The sequence below is a fragment of the Amphiura filiformis genome, chromosome 3 (assembly GCF_039555335.1).
Source record: "Amphiura filiformis chromosome 3, Afil_fr2py, whole genome shotgun sequence".
NCBI classification, from domain to species: domain Eukaryota; kingdom Metazoa; phylum Echinodermata; class Ophiuroidea; order Amphilepidida; family Amphiuridae; genus Amphiura; species Amphiura filiformis.
This window is the reverse complement of record NC_092630.1, coordinates 33,919,739-33,935,231: the sequence shown is the minus strand read 5'-3', so window position 1 is coordinate 33,935,231 and position 15,493 is coordinate 33,919,739. Positions and strand designations below refer to the sequence as shown.

Below are 15,493 nucleotides of genomic sequence, written 5' to 3'. Positions count from 1 at the left end.
TAGTATTGTATTTTACATTTTCTCATAATTTGGGCAAACAAACGGTGAAGCATTTATCTGCAAAAATTGGGAATGATGCCGTCATTTTAATAAGGTGAATTAACTAGCAACTTTGGCCTTATATGATGAAACTAAAGAATAGTTGATTGCATTGTGCTTGGAAGACTTTACAATTACTATTTCCATGATTACGTAATAAAGTATTCAATGGGAAGTAAACAATCCACTATGGTAGTACCAAATCATTGGTACAAAGGTATCTCATTAGTCGTCAAGACACAATTGTCAGGGCCTTGAATTTGAGTGTTTACAGGAGTTTGTGTTATCGAGGCATGTTGCTCCATAGATTTAACCCAATAAATTCAACCTACCTTTTTTGACAATGTCCCCTGCCAATCCACCGATGTGATTCAATTCTACGTTTGCAGCATTGACAATGGCGTCCACCTTTTCTCTCGTCAAATCGCCCTTACACACCATCAATTCGACCCCATTCTCAGTTGTATGTCGTCGAAGGATTTCTATGTCAGTCATTAATCCACCACCATGGCCTTCATCTGCTCGATCATCAGTCGAATTAGTATCGATAAAACATGAACAGTCCTTTGCAACACTCTTTAGGAGTTTCTTGCCTCGGGGTCCTCTTAGAAGTTCAGGCATACCAGGTTTGGCGACGGGATATTGACGCTCGACTATGTTTTCAGTCAGCGTCTTCAAACTCTGAATTGCAAGCTTCAATCCTTGCTCGGTGCCTGTAACCGTGATTCCACTTTGCCGTCCCCCTGGTGTAGGCTTTACGTTTACAGTGTGTTGACGGTTATGTTCACTGATACTCTGTAACTCTCTACTGGCGTGCTCCATCAAGTACCCGACTTTTCCTTTCACCAAAGGTATGCGCTGTTCCAAAATCACATTCTTCTCTATAAATTCCTGTATTTTATCCGATGCTTGTTTCACGTCAAGCTTAAATCCACTGATGTCGATACACTTTTTTGTTGGATTTACCGCAGCAAGGGTCACTTTGTTTCTGTTGACTTCTTCAAATAAGGTTATACCTTTTTGAGTTAGAAGGACATTGATTGTAGCTTGGTTCTGTAATGGAATCGATAGCTCAATGATATCACTCTTTATGAATTGATAAGCGCGTCGTGTATCTTGATCTTTCGCACCAATTATGGTTACTTTATTGCCATCAATAGCGGTTGCTGCGTGGATCCCTCGGGTTTTTAGAGTTTCGTGGATTTTGTCCTGAACATGTCTGAGAAATCGAACTTTGTTGGGACTACATTCGAAGTCATATTTTGCGAGATTTTCCAGGCGAGTGTACATATCAAGCTGAGCTTCTGCCACTTCGCTTCTCATCCCTTCAAATATAATTTCACATGTACTGGTTGAAGGCGTGATTCTGACATCCAATTGCCATTTCTTATCCAATTCCTCTTTGATGTTACATAGGAATAGAAATTGAAACTTGTCGTCGGCTAATTGAACCTGTTTCCGGGTAACCTGTTTTGCTCTTTCTGCTGCTACTTCTAAATCTCTAACCACAATATTCAACTGTGTCATAGTGTTCTCGACTTCAGCACATGGGCCGCGCAAATTTATTGTTGCTTGCTCAGTTTTCAGCAACGGCCGAACGTTACCAAGATTAAGATCTTTCAGTTTGTCGCACACTTCATTCCAGATATCTTCTTCCACAATAATATTGTCTGATTTGAATTCTTTGCATATTTCAACAAGTCTGGCAGAAACTCGCGCTGGCCATTGTATCCAGGAGCTGGGATCACTTGCACTTTTTATAGGTACAATTTCAACATTATCGACGCGGCCTTTGCTCGGCCAGATGATTCGCCCGTTTTCATTGAGGATTTCGCTGTCTACTCGCAATCTATGCTGACCACTCTTATCCAACACGAATTCGGCAATTTCAGGATCGATTTGAAGAATTACAGAATCAGGGATGTGTGGAGTTGGACCATCTGATGATACTATCACACCAAGTTTATCAAAATATATTGACACATGAAGGCTAGTTTTTGACAGGGAATGTTGTTTACTTGTGACTCTGTCTACAACTGCAACGAAAAATGAAAAGGATTGAGATTTAAACAGAAATGTGACTCCTAATCGCACAAATAACATGAACTGGTAAAACATAATATCAAACATATAGGGCTTCTCCGTATACATTATACCGGTCAAAAAGACAAAGTGATATGAATATAATAAGAACTCATGGACGGTCCAATAATGACCGCATTTTGGAGACAAGCAAATTATGTTTTTATATCGTATTTACCTCGCCAGTCCTCAAAGAACACAATGGCCTGGTTTCTCTTTGGATTCATTTGAACTTCCCTTACGATACCGCCACCACTCTTCCGTTCACTCTCAAAGTACAGTTCTATTGCGTCTTCTGAAATCGCCGGGGTTAGATTTTGGACTAAAATGCAATCGGGATGTTCGACAAGAGATGCACACACTTCTTTTTGCTGCAGTTTCCTCTTCTTGAAGTTATTGATAATTTGGTCAATATCTATGGAAAGGAGGAGTAAAGAAAATTTTTGGGATAAACGTTAAACGGACAGTGATATCATGAAAGGCAAAACCAAAACACAATTGCCAAAGAAATAACACATTTATCTGAAGGTTACATACCCAATGCACTAAAAATCATTACCTTCGATTTCATGGGAGTACTGCACCATAGCCGTTCCAGGTATTTCACCGTACAGGATTTCGGGATCCTCGTCAATCCTAGTGCGGCTTTCAATAAACAACATCAGCTTCTCTTCATTTGTTCCATCTGGTATTCCAGTAAGCAACAATCGATGGGCGTCCACTGGCCTTTGAGGGCGAGATTTCTTCATCTTTACTGGTATGACAATCAAGTCTGATCCGTCCAGTTTATGAGAACGATTTGCAACCACAGCGGCAACTATTTTGGACAAGACAATGTAATTAAAGTTTGATTAAACATGTTGCAAGTAACGAAACAGTATCAAGAGGAGTTTTTTAGGGCCATTTCTGTTTTGAGCAACTGTGTTTCAGTAATGAAACACAGCTCTCCATTTGTTTTATAACTCTGTACTCTTCTGCTTGTTACCCTGATAGAACTATACAGTTCATATTTTGTCTGACAATTATCTGTTAACCAAGTTTCTAAATTACATTCGTTTCATCAAAATCCGTGTGAAAGAGTACGCTTATTCAGTATTCACAATCTTGCTCCGAAAGTATATTAGCTGTAGGTCTATGGCTAAATCCAGCTGTAGGACACTTACCTGATGGGTTTTCAAACGTAATTATTGCTGTGCCTTGGTTCAGTTTAATATCCAAAATAGGTCCACCGCCCGACTTTCTCTTGCTCTCAAAATACATCGCCACGGTTTCTTCACTTGTTCTTGGTTGAATATGTGACACTTCTATAGTCGGGCTTGCATCATCAGTTTGACAAGATTGCCGGTCTTGGACATTCTCAGGTGACATGTTAACATCTGATCTATCCATCTGGAAGTTTTCTTGACTTTGGGAGTAGCCTCTATCGCTTCTTGCTCCACTTCTTCCGGAAGGGGTTCCTCCGTGTCCCGTATTGGAGTTACCTTTGAGAAAAGTAGGAGAAGAGTACCAAATAATTATTATCATACATATACTTATGGATGAGTTAATTTAGAAGATGCGATAAAATGATTATAACCAGTTCACAACGCACTCGGAACAACAATTTGAATCTATGACCAATTAAATATTTATAATGTATTATCTTTGGCAATAATAATATCTTGCAAATAGACATTCAGCAAGAACATACATGCCTTGACTGAATACAAAATCTAAGACACATGATGCTAAATTAACATCTTACATTTTAAACGTGTCTTGTGTAGGGACATGAATTTGTGTCGTTAATTTTGCCCTTTATGTGTCTTCATTGTCTTGCATAAGGACGTGCCTTTGTGCTTTACTGGGCAAATATCTACAACAAAACGGCTTCACAAGACACATGTTTTCAGACAATTACTAATACTTGAGTTTTACACTGAAATCTCTAAATCTAAGAGCGAATTTTACTCTGAAGGAGTAAAAAATGAGTGGAAAATTATTGAATTTCACTCTTCCCAGAGTGAAAATCGCACTCAAAAGAGTCAATAAGGATTGCAAGTCACTTTCAAGTGAGTGAAGTGCGTAATCCGTTTTTGTATCCCGGTTATCCTGTTTGTTTGTCCTGTTTCCCTGACCACTGCCTCTACCAACATCCCCACATCTTTCGGGTTCATGATGTAACATATCTTTACCGTCATTGTAATTCTTGCTTTGTGGACCTCTAGAGGTGGAAGGGGTGTTCTTTTCACGGGTAGCAGTTTGGTTGTCTTTTCCTTTACCATCTTTCTTTTGTCTTGTTCCATCTGATGATACTATCACACCAATCTTATCAAAATATGCTGACACATTAAGGCTAGTTTTTGACAGGGAATGTTGTCTACTTGTGACCCTATCGACAACTGCAATGTAAAATGAAAATGATTGAGATTTAAACAGAATTATGACTCCTCATCATATGAATCACACAAAGTGGTAAAACATAATTTCAAACATCTGGGTGTCTCCTTTTACATTATACCTGTCAAAAATACAAAGTAATATAAGTACATATGAAATCATTCCCCATAGGCCTATATGAGCTTATATGTACATAACAATCAGACGGTCAAATAATTTGGAGACTTACAAATGTACTCGTTTCAAATAATGTTCATACTATTATACTTGGGTGGCCTTTTAAATATTAATCAATTTGTTCATGCGCTTATAAATATGGTATACGTCTCTCTACAAGTCAATGTAAAGGTGCCTACCCAGCAAACACAAAAATGTTCTTAAAACGTTTATTCAAAACGTTTTAACAACATTTAAATGTTGGGTTATATAAAGATCATGAATACGTTTTTAAAACGTTATTGTAAAATATTATGGGCAAACATTTTTGCAAAATATTTTATCAACAGTTAAATAACATTCTGTTAGAATGTTTTGCATCAACCTTTTCAAAAATGTTTTATGAATGTTATTAAAACGTTTTTATACCCTTTCTATAACCCGACATTCAAACCTTTTCTGTAAAACATTCTGTGTTTCCTGGGTATGTAATTGCCAAGTAAAATGTATTTACCTTGCCAGTCCTCAAAGAAGACAATGGCCTGGTTTCTCTTTGGATTCATTTGAATTTCCCTTACGATACCGCCACCACTCTTCCGTTCACTCTCAAAGTACAGTTCTATTGCGTCTTCTGAAATTGATGGGATTAGATTTTGGACCAAAATGCAATCGGGATGTTCGACACAAGATGCACACACTTCTTTTTGCTGCAGTTTCCTCTTCTTGAAGTTATTGATAATTTGGTCAATATCTATGGAAACGACAAAGTATAAAGAAGATATTTTTACTTACAGTAATATCGTGATAGGCAAAACCAAAACACAAAGAAAAACGAAATAACAAATCTATCTGATGAAGAAAATACCCATGCAAGAAAATGTACTGAACATTACCATGTTAAGGAAACTTGTTGTGGTTATTTTGAAGCGGGCTTGACATAAAATTCCAATATCACAGTTACACTTTTGTAGGTCTTGTGGTTCTTGAGTTATGATGTAATGAGTGTCGAAACAAAACACCTTCATAAAACGACATATATCTCAAGAACCAAAATACATAAAAGCAATTTTTGAAAGTGCATGTTTGCATTCCGTACACATTCAAATCTTCAAGGTGAAACTTTTCATTAATCCCTTAACGTAGACAATGAAAATTTATTTTTTGGAGTTGAACGGCCATAACTACTCCGACACGCCTTAACATATTTACAGGAAAATAATACACAAAAGAAACGAACAGATCTACCAATTACCTTCGATTTCTTTCGAGTACTGCACCATAGCCGTTCCAGGTATTTCACCGTACAGGATTTCGGGATCCTCGTCAATCCTAGTACGGCTTTCAATAAACAACATCAGATTCTCTTCATTTGTTCCATCTGGTATTCCAGTAAGCAACAATCGATGGGCGTCCACTGGCCTTTGAGGGCGAGATTTCTTCATCTTTACTGGTATGACAATCAAGTCTGATCCGTCCAGTTTATGAGAACGATTTGCAACCACAGCGGCAACTGTTTTAAACAAGGCAATGCAATTACTATAAGGTTTGATTATTTTCCTAAAACATGTTATTAAATCAAATAGATTTTTGAAGTATCAGGAGTTTTAAGGACCGTCCCTTTTCTGAGTAACTGTGTTTCAGGGTCTCATGGAAGAACAGAAGATACCTTAAAATATCCACTGAATGAGTAAGAGTAACCCAGGCAATAGAAGAAATAAAACAAACAAATTAGTAATGAAACACGGTTCTCCATCAATTTAATAATATAACAACGACAATAACCTGGGTGTTAACCAAGTCAAAACCTTCCTAAATAATCTACATTCCTTTTAATATCAAAATCCGCTTGAAAGTGTAGGCTGCTTCACAAGCTTGATTGGAAGGTATATTATCTTTGGCTAAGACAAAGATCTAGCTATATGCTTACAAGATACTTACCTGATGGGTTTTCAAACGTAATTGTTGCCGTGCCTTGGTTCAGTTTGATATCCAAAATCGGTCCACCTCCTGACTTTCTCTTGCTCTCAAAATACATCACCACAGTTTCTTCACTTGTTCTTGGCTGAATGTGTGACACTTCTACAGTTGCGGTTGCATCATCAGTCTGACAAGATTGCTGGTCTTGGACATTCTCAGGTGACATATTAACATCCGATGGATCCATCTGGAAGTCTTCTTGGTTTTGGGAGTAGCCTCTACCGCTTCTTTCTCCTCTGTTTTGCGTATTGGAGTTGCCTTTGAGAAAAGTAGGAAAAGAATTATGATTCAATTCAGAAGATGCGATAAAATGATTATAACCAGTTCACAACATACTCGGAACAACAATTTAAATCCATGACCCAATCAATGCACCAGCAATATATGCACTAGAAATATAATGTATTATCTTTGGCAATAATAAGGTCTTGCAAATAGACATTCAGCAAGAACATATATGCCTTGGCTGAACACAAAATCTAAGACACATGATGCTAAATTAAGAAATGTCTTCCAGTAACAGCAAGTAAATACACATCTTACAGTTTAAACGTCTTGCGTAGATACATGACTTTGTGTCGTTAATATTGCCCTTGGGTGTCTTCATTAAAACGGCTTATTTACACAGGGCACGTCGCGTCTTAGAACGGACGTTTCAGGCAATTGCTAGGACTTACGTTTTACAGTGTACTCTAAATGTAAGATCAGATTTTTATTCTAAAAGAGTAAATAAAAATAGTGAAAATTTATTGAATTTCACTCTTCCTAGAGCGAAAGTCACACTGGAACGAGTGAATAAGGAGTGCAAGTCACTTTCAAGGATAAGCACTCGTTATAAAAGTGAATTTCCACTCCTTTACACGTGATACAGCAAATTCCATACCTGCATAATCCGTTTTTGTATTCCGGTTATTCTGCTTGTTTGTCCTGTTTCCCCGACGGTTCCCTGCTCCAAGTCCATTACCAACATCCCCATACCCTTCCGGTTCATGATGTAACACATCTTTACCGTCATTGTAACTCTTGCTTTGTGGTCCTCCAGAGGTGGAAGGGGTATTCTTTTCACGGGAAGCAGTTTGGTGTTTTTTAACTTGACCACCTCTCTTGAGTCCTTTTTCATTGTTATTCCCGCGCATCCTTCGTGGTCGTTTTGGAGAATTCTGTGGGGAGTTTGAGTCTGAGCTTGGAGATCCCATTTCGTGACTTTCCCAATCCATGAGCTCCTTGTTTTGTTGTTGTGGTTTTTGATCGGCTGCCATGTCTATTGACGCGCTATATAAATCCTCATCTGAATCAGGATCAGGGTAAAAGTCTTCTCCGAAATCGAATGTCGACTTCCCATCTTCCATTCTCTATATGAAAATGAGAAAATTAAATCGGGATATATACAGAGTGAGTTAAAAAGAACTGTACCCAACTTCACCAAATTGTTTCATGTATTTGCAGACAGTGTAAATAAAAAGTAAACTATCATAGAAAGGAGTGATTAGTGTCCTGTATAGCAGAAATTATGAATTTTGAAAATAGGTGGTTTTAATCAGGAGATACTGCATTTTCAATTTATCATCCAATTTTTAGGCCAACACACGGAGCTAATATAATAGCCCAGCCCAGTCAAATCATGAAATGACCCACTATTGCAACAGAATCCATTTCACATGCATCCTTACTTTCCTTAATTTGACTGGGCTATAAGTTTTCTGGGTTGTTTTCTCTAAACCAAATGCAACTCTACCATGGCTGCATGTACAGCAAGTACCAAGCCTGAATGTTATTTCACATTATTGAAACAATAATGCCAGTATTAAAGCCTTAATGTACGATCTTTTTTCAGAATAGGCCTATACCTTTATTTTCCAATGTTTTTCGCGTCCAAATGTATCAGGAACTTTCATAATGATTGCATATTAACATATTTTCATTTTGGAAGAAAAAAAGAAAAATCTAAAAATTTAAAAAAATCGTACATTAAGGCTTTGAATGTAAGGTTTGATAAATCTGCCTCTGCATGCATGGCTTGTTTTATATAAGAATTACTGTATCATGTATAATGTACACTTATTTACCCTTTTGTTCAACTTTGAAAGTCACAGCAAACAGCAAAAACAACTGTTTTACTAAGTGTTTCAAAATAAGAAGTTTTAACAATCCTTGACTATTAGCTACTAAAAATTATATTCAATTTATTTATTTATTTAACAATTCATCTTATTTTTGTAAACAAATATGTACAAGTTATGTGTAACTGAAAATATGTGAGGCATCAGATGAGTGAGCAAAAAATGCTCTAACATATTATACATAATACTAGTTTGAATAAAATACTTATCCGTGTGCAACATATTTTTGGTGTTTACCATGAATGTACTGTTATTTATAATTATATACAGAGCGCAATACATCCAAGGATCACAAAGCACTTTGCAAATAACAACATAGATATTATGTACAAAGCAATAAAACAAGAAAAGAATAAATCACCGTACCAAAATACTACTTTTTGACTCCCAATTTAATATCACTACTTGAATATTTTCAATAATATCAATAGACACTTTGTGAAGCATCAATACAACCGACTGTCGTATGAAATAATATACATGTAATGTAATTTAATTGCATTTATAACCATGATAACAGAATGTATACAGACAATCTGCTACAGAGTACAGACATCAGCATTTTAAAATAATTATGTGTTCAGTGTGATAGTTCAAAAAAAAAAAAAAAAAAAAAAAAAAAAAAAAAAAAGTTGATATAGCCACTACCAATTTATAACGACTTATTTATAATGATCAGAAGTAGGCATATACATGTCAAATATACATACAAGCCAGGGCTTGAGGTTGCGGGCTTGACTAAAAAGTAGAAGAAAAAAGGTTGCCTTCCTGGCTTGAAATATCGGGGCAAAATTGACAGAAAATTGTGATTTGCACCATCCGTTTGGTCTGTAAAGGGCCAAAATTAGCCATCATTTTAGCCAATTTAGCATTAAAACTGAATTTTCCCCAGTGCCTAGCGCACATTTATCCACTAGTAATTTTGGTAGGGTGTCATCGACTCTCAGGATGATTTTTCAAGTTTGCCTCTTGGAAATTTTGCCCAGTTACAAGTAACAACACATCCTGTTAACCGACATTTTCAAACTTTTGAATTAAGGTCACCAATATCTGCCCTATATTAATGCTAACTTTAAATTGACACCCTACTTCAAAAAAATCTAACATAAATTTTTTCTTATCATTTTCTTATCAGTTATATTTGCCTATAGGCCCTACATGTATCTGCTATATGTATCAATTTAAAAAAGAAATGTAAAAAACACATACAGTTGCAAGTATACATATAATGTACATGTAATTATCATTTATTACGGTAATAGGCCACATAAATTAAATGTTTTAGTTCTTATCAAAAGGATTTTCAGTGGCGTACCGTGGCCGCCCCAACCCCGGGGGGGCTGAAGAAAATTCAATTTTGCCGTCCCTTCCTCAACAGCCCGAAAAGGTTGACCCAATTTTTTCTCAGTCGTTTGAAGAACGCTAGCGCCCTAAAAGCAGCACATTTTGATGCATAGTACCATTTTTTCAAAACAAATTTATGCTTCATCAAATTTTGCCGCCCTTTTTTATTTCCTAATTCTTTTTGCCGCCTTCGTTTTTGCCGCCTTCTTCTTCTTCCCGCCTTCATTTTGGCCGCCCCTGATTTACCCCTGGGCTGGCGCCCTAAAGCCCCCAAAATATGCGCATGATTTTCATTAATTGATGAGAGAGGGAGGTGTTTTTTTTCTTCCAATATAATAATTGACAGAAAATTAGCACTGTTGGTAGTTTTTGGACTGTTCCAAAGTGCTCAAGGAAAACGAGGAAGTAAGTTTCTTTTATTTTCAAATATGAGATTTATAACTCCCTAGATACAATCAAATAAAAATTTAAGATTGATTGATTCATAGAGTACTACAAAAAGACTTTGTCCTTCACTTCTCTAATTTCTCTTATTCTCTAATAAACCTATTCCTAAACATTAGTCCAAAGTCTTAAATGTTTTGAAAAATCTTAAAAAAAAAAAAAAAAAAAAAAAAAAAATGTGACTAATTGAGGTAGAGGGGGTGAGAACCAAAACAATTATTTCATAACGCCTAATAAAGTAAAACGCGGTAACGATAACAACCTTTGATCTTTGTCATGTTTGTGGTGCAAGCTAAGTTTCATATGCAGGAATAGATACCTTTATCTTTCTGATATCTTGATGACAATCTACATGTACTGTACTCTCTATCAGTTTTTTTTCCAGCTTCTTGCCATATCAATTTCAGCATTGTTTTAAATAATAATCTTAGCTAATTAGCTAATTCTAGTTTTCAGACTTTCAAAATATCTAAATACGAAAAAAAATCCAGCAAAAATATTTCAAATTCGAAAATCCGAACTTTAAGGGGCTCATTTCGGACAATTCCTTGATTTCGTATACTTGTTTAATTAAGGGGGTACTACACCCTGCCCAATTTGGTGCCTATTTTTGCATTTATCTCACAAATTATAGCGCATTGGTGACTGACAAGTAAAATAAGTAAGGGGCAAGGACTACAACTGCTGCACTGGAAATTTTATTTCAGCGCAGACAAGTTGTGGGGTCACAGTCAAAAATGAGGGAAAACCAATGTTTGATCAATAAATAAATAACTATAGTTGGCTTTTGCTACGAAAAAGGTGATAAATCCAGGCCCAATTACTGATAAATAATTACCCCCTTTGGTCAAATACACTTCCAGCTGGGCAAGCACACCCCAATGATAAACCACAGCAGACAATCCAAAAGATAGGAAATTGTTATGTAATAATGTTATTATGATACCTGTTGGCACACTTTTTGATAGTTCTATAATGGGAAATCAGCAGGAGCTAATTGGAGGGATTAGTGGTTTTGATTTTTATTCCTTTTTCGTAGAGCAACCAGAGTATACTTGCCTTGAGTTGCTGAATTTTGAGAAAAATGCAAAAATAGGCCCAGAATTGCCCAGGGGTGTTAAGTACCGTACCCCCTTAACCCTGGAATTATGGAAACTTTCGGGCTTCATAACTGCTAAATTATTGGTCTAAAGAATATAAAAGTATACATAAAAAAATTGTTTGGCCAAAAAAATTTTTTTATTAATTTTTAAAAACTAGATAAAAATATTAGGGACCGTTTTTTAATTTTTTTGAATGGTCAAAAAATGCAAAATTTTCAACAAAATCATAAAAAAGCCTGATTTTTGCCCAAATTTCAAATATTTTTGGTGAAGTTGGTCAAAATTTAAAAAAATGAAAAAACAGATAAACTAGGACTTATTAATCCACAGTAACCAATACTAGTCAGAGTACCATGATATATCTATCAGCGTGTTTATACTGAGCGTACGGCTTTTTGACCCGCTATTTTCCGGGCACAAAATACCGATCATAATCCGGCCACCGTTACCCAGCTTGTTTCTACTGAGACCAGAAAGCCGGGTCTCGCACGATGCACGGCATTTTCTTTCCTGTAAACCGGAAGTACGGAAAACAGATTTGACGGTTAATTATATCCTAAATTTAAATGTCTACGGATGGCAGCTCATGGCATATGACCTACAATCACAATTTAGGGTTTTCGTAAAATCCAAATTGCATTAATTTACCAGTGGATCTAGTAATTGGCTATTATGATAATTAATTTACAGCTCATATATAACCAACTCATTAATTATAAAGATATATTCGTCTCAGGATATAACCAACTCATTAACTATAAAGAAGTAGGCCTAGACTAAGTAAAGTCATATCCATTTTACTTCATCAAGTTCATGCGAGTCACACATGTGTCCAGTGTATATAATATTGGAAAGAAGGAACCTACTACATCATAGGCTTAAGCTAGATTATACAAGTAGAATATAAATCGCGTTATTTTTGCAACACGCATGACCTCGACCCGCAACCGATGACACGGCTCGCTTCTACTGCGCAGATTACACGCTTTGATTCGGCATGATCCACCTCAAGAGGTGGATCACGAAAGGTGAGCACATGACCCGGCATGACACGGCAACCGATTACCCCAAGTCGTTTCTACTGGGCTCGTTATTCGCACGGCACGGCACGACACGGCATGGCCCGAATTTTACCTCAGTAGAAACACGCAGTATGCCATACGTCAGATTTGGGATATTTTGTGAATTAATATTTATCTTTAAATCTTTTTACAAATAATTCAGATTTTAATTGAATTTGAGAAACAAAAACAAAAAAGGGTCACCCTATGATTGTTAGAAAATAAAAATCATATTAACACATATTTAGTGATACAATTAATTAAAACAATATTGTGGTTTTTTTTCCTACCTTGGGTTTGTCTTCAAATAGGGGCTCTACATGAAGTGGAATCTCCTTCCCATCAAGGTTCAACATGTGGTTTTTACGTAATAGAATTGTGTTGGCAGCTGCAGAATTAATACAAAGAATGAATTAGACCTGAAGCAGAAGAAAGCTTACAAACCCATTTAATGTTAGTTCAAAAACTAATAGTAAATATACCGGGTATACCGCATATAATATGTATCATATTTGCATTCAGCTGCACTTTACTTAGGGGGCTATCATTTACTTTGGAAGGGGGGGTCATAAATTTTTGGATGAAAAAAATAGGTGGTCATAAAATTTTTGATATCCAAAATGTAGGGAGTCACAAGATGACCACAGATAATGTGTTTATTTTATTCAAAAAGACTGATTTCAATGCAATTTTAGCCTGTTTAGGTGGTAAGTTGTAACTGTAGTGGTGAGGGGTGTCATAAATTTTTGTTGCTGAAATGGGGGGGGGGTCACAATTTTATTTCTCGTGCAACAAGTAGTACGCGTTCATTAACCTATTTCATACACGATAAGAAAAAACGGTACGATTACCGAATAGGGTGCAACTTGCTAGACTTGAGTCCAGTCCTCGTTTACGGAGTTTAGGGTTGGGGTAGGGCAGTCTTGTAATAAGACTAGTAGAGTTGCACCCTATTCGGCAATCGCTCCGAAAAAACATTATGTGATTTTTGCTGTTTTTAGATCACTAAAAATATTTGAAAATGGAACCAAATGCATCAACCTTCGCGATGCGAATGTGTGAGAAAGAACTGTGCGTAGTTAGTATGCGGAGTCACGCCAGAGTGCACATTATACACAATCAATTCATGGTATGGATTTTTCTAACACTTGCTCTGATTGGTTCTCGCTATTAAAAACAAAATGCCTATATTAATTAACTGAGCTAGACAGTTTTTCTATGTCACTCAAGCGTCCACACATGCTCTGAAATGTAGTGGCCTCTTGAAGGAATCACCTGTATTTTTTTAATGTTAAAGTATACATTAAAAAAAGTTTGATCAGTATACCGTAATTTGAATGGCATTGTTTTTTTTTTTTGTTTTTTTGGCTGGGATGGAGGGAAAAAAGTTTTGATTGATAATGTTATTAAATTATTTATGATCTCAGTTAGGTGTGGTGCAATAATTATGTGTACATTGTACCCCAGGGTGGTGAAATATAGGGGGGGGGGGCAAGCAATTTTTTGACAGGTTGAGGGGTGTCAAGCGATTTTTGACAGGTCGAAAGGGGGAAGGGCAAGGCATGCAGTGGCGGCACCAGGAATTTTTTCTTTTGGGGGGGGGCAAACTGAATTTCGGGAGGCAAATCAACAAATTTTGCGCAAAATTAACGCAAAAAGTGGAAATTTACGTAACCCCCCTCCCCGGTAGCACCGCCACTGAGGGCAAGCAATATTTGGCACAGATATTTTGGGCACCGTTTCTATATTACGCCCTAAAAAGTTGTAGGAAAACATTAGGAACATGTTCAAAAATGCACAATTTCCAATGATACGACAATTTAAAAGGTTTTAAATTCAGATTCCCCAAAAATCTTGCATGTGTGGGGGGCAAAGATTTTTGGCATGGCCAAAGGGGGAGCAAGCGATTTTTGGCAGACCTTTTGGAGAATTCACCACCCCTGGGGTACACATAATTATTGCACCATCCCTTATGCAATGATTTATATATGATCGGCTCATTATTACAAAGTTTTTGTTTTGTTTTTTACCACAGAGCTTTTATTTCTTAACATTATTTTAATTTATTATTTTCAGCATGCCATGTCCTATCTTGTCAATGCCCAAATATATCCTGACTTGATTTTTTCTAGTCTTGTGGGCACTTGTGGCATTATATATTTACCTTCAATGTCATCGAATGACACAACAGCTGCCCTGATTTGTCCATTATCCGTTTCCTGTAGCTGAATAGGAGACTTAACATCACATCCACCAGACACACTTTGTCTCTGGAAATAGATAGTTAGTTTGTCACACAACTTAGTGGTGTCTTTCCCTGGGTCTCGACCAAACCCCACAAGAATACGGCAGTTCTTTTCCTTCGTTGCCATTGTTCAAGCTTGATCACTCATTCATACACTTCAGTGTTTGACTTCACAAACAGACAAACCAATGAGTCTGTGTACGTGTATGCTAGCTCGTCAGCTGCACGTTATACATTGGTAGCTGCTTCAGTATGCCATCATGCTGCGTAGCAATATACCATCTTTCAAACGTGTGGTAAGCTTTAATTTACACGATGAATTTTGCTACTTTAACGGGTTAAAGCGAATGCAAAACATGGCGATAGTCGAATGAAAATGATGACCTTTACGTGCATATGAATTGCATGAATGTACGGAAAAGCTACGTGGGGAAATCCCAAAAAAACACTTCCTGGTTATTGGTTGTTTTGTGTCATATGACAAGTTCGACCAATCAGAAAAAGCAGTGCGTCATTCCCTGCTCGGGGAAACCCCAGGTCAGC

At 36.8% G+C, this 15,493-nt stretch overlaps 1 protein-coding gene across 1 annotated transcript in view; it reads right to left on the bottom strand.

Moving 5' to 3' along the window:
• The window catches only part of LOC140148405 (protein mono-ADP-ribosyltransferase PARP14-like), a 28,817-nt gene extending 13,413 nt beyond the window's left edge, over positions 1 to 15,404 (bottom strand). Inside the window, exons 1-11 of the mRNA XM_072170336.1 lie at positions 14,870 to 15,404; positions 12,996 to 13,093; positions 7,517 to 7,985; positions 6,595 to 6,891; positions 5,909 to 6,166; positions 5,171 to 5,407; positions 4,296 to 4,502; positions 3,285 to 3,602; positions 2,681 to 2,938; positions 2,300 to 2,536; positions 372 to 2,075 (exon numbers count right to left, since the gene is read on the bottom strand). Of these exons, the coding sequence (XP_072026437.1) occupies positions 372 to 2,075; positions 2,300 to 2,536; positions 2,681 to 2,938; positions 3,285 to 3,602; positions 4,296 to 4,502; positions 5,171 to 5,407; positions 5,909 to 6,166; positions 6,595 to 6,891; positions 7,517 to 7,985; positions 12,996 to 13,093; positions 14,870 to 15,077 (4,291 nt within the window). The 5' untranslated portion in view covers positions 15,078 to 15,404. The remainder of the gene's footprint in view (positions 1 to 371; positions 2,076 to 2,299; positions 2,537 to 2,680; positions 2,939 to 3,284; positions 3,603 to 4,295; positions 4,503 to 5,170; positions 5,408 to 5,908; positions 6,167 to 6,594; positions 6,892 to 7,516; positions 7,986 to 12,995; positions 13,094 to 14,869) is intronic.
• Between the last annotated feature and the right edge of the window lie 89 nt (positions 15,405 to 15,493).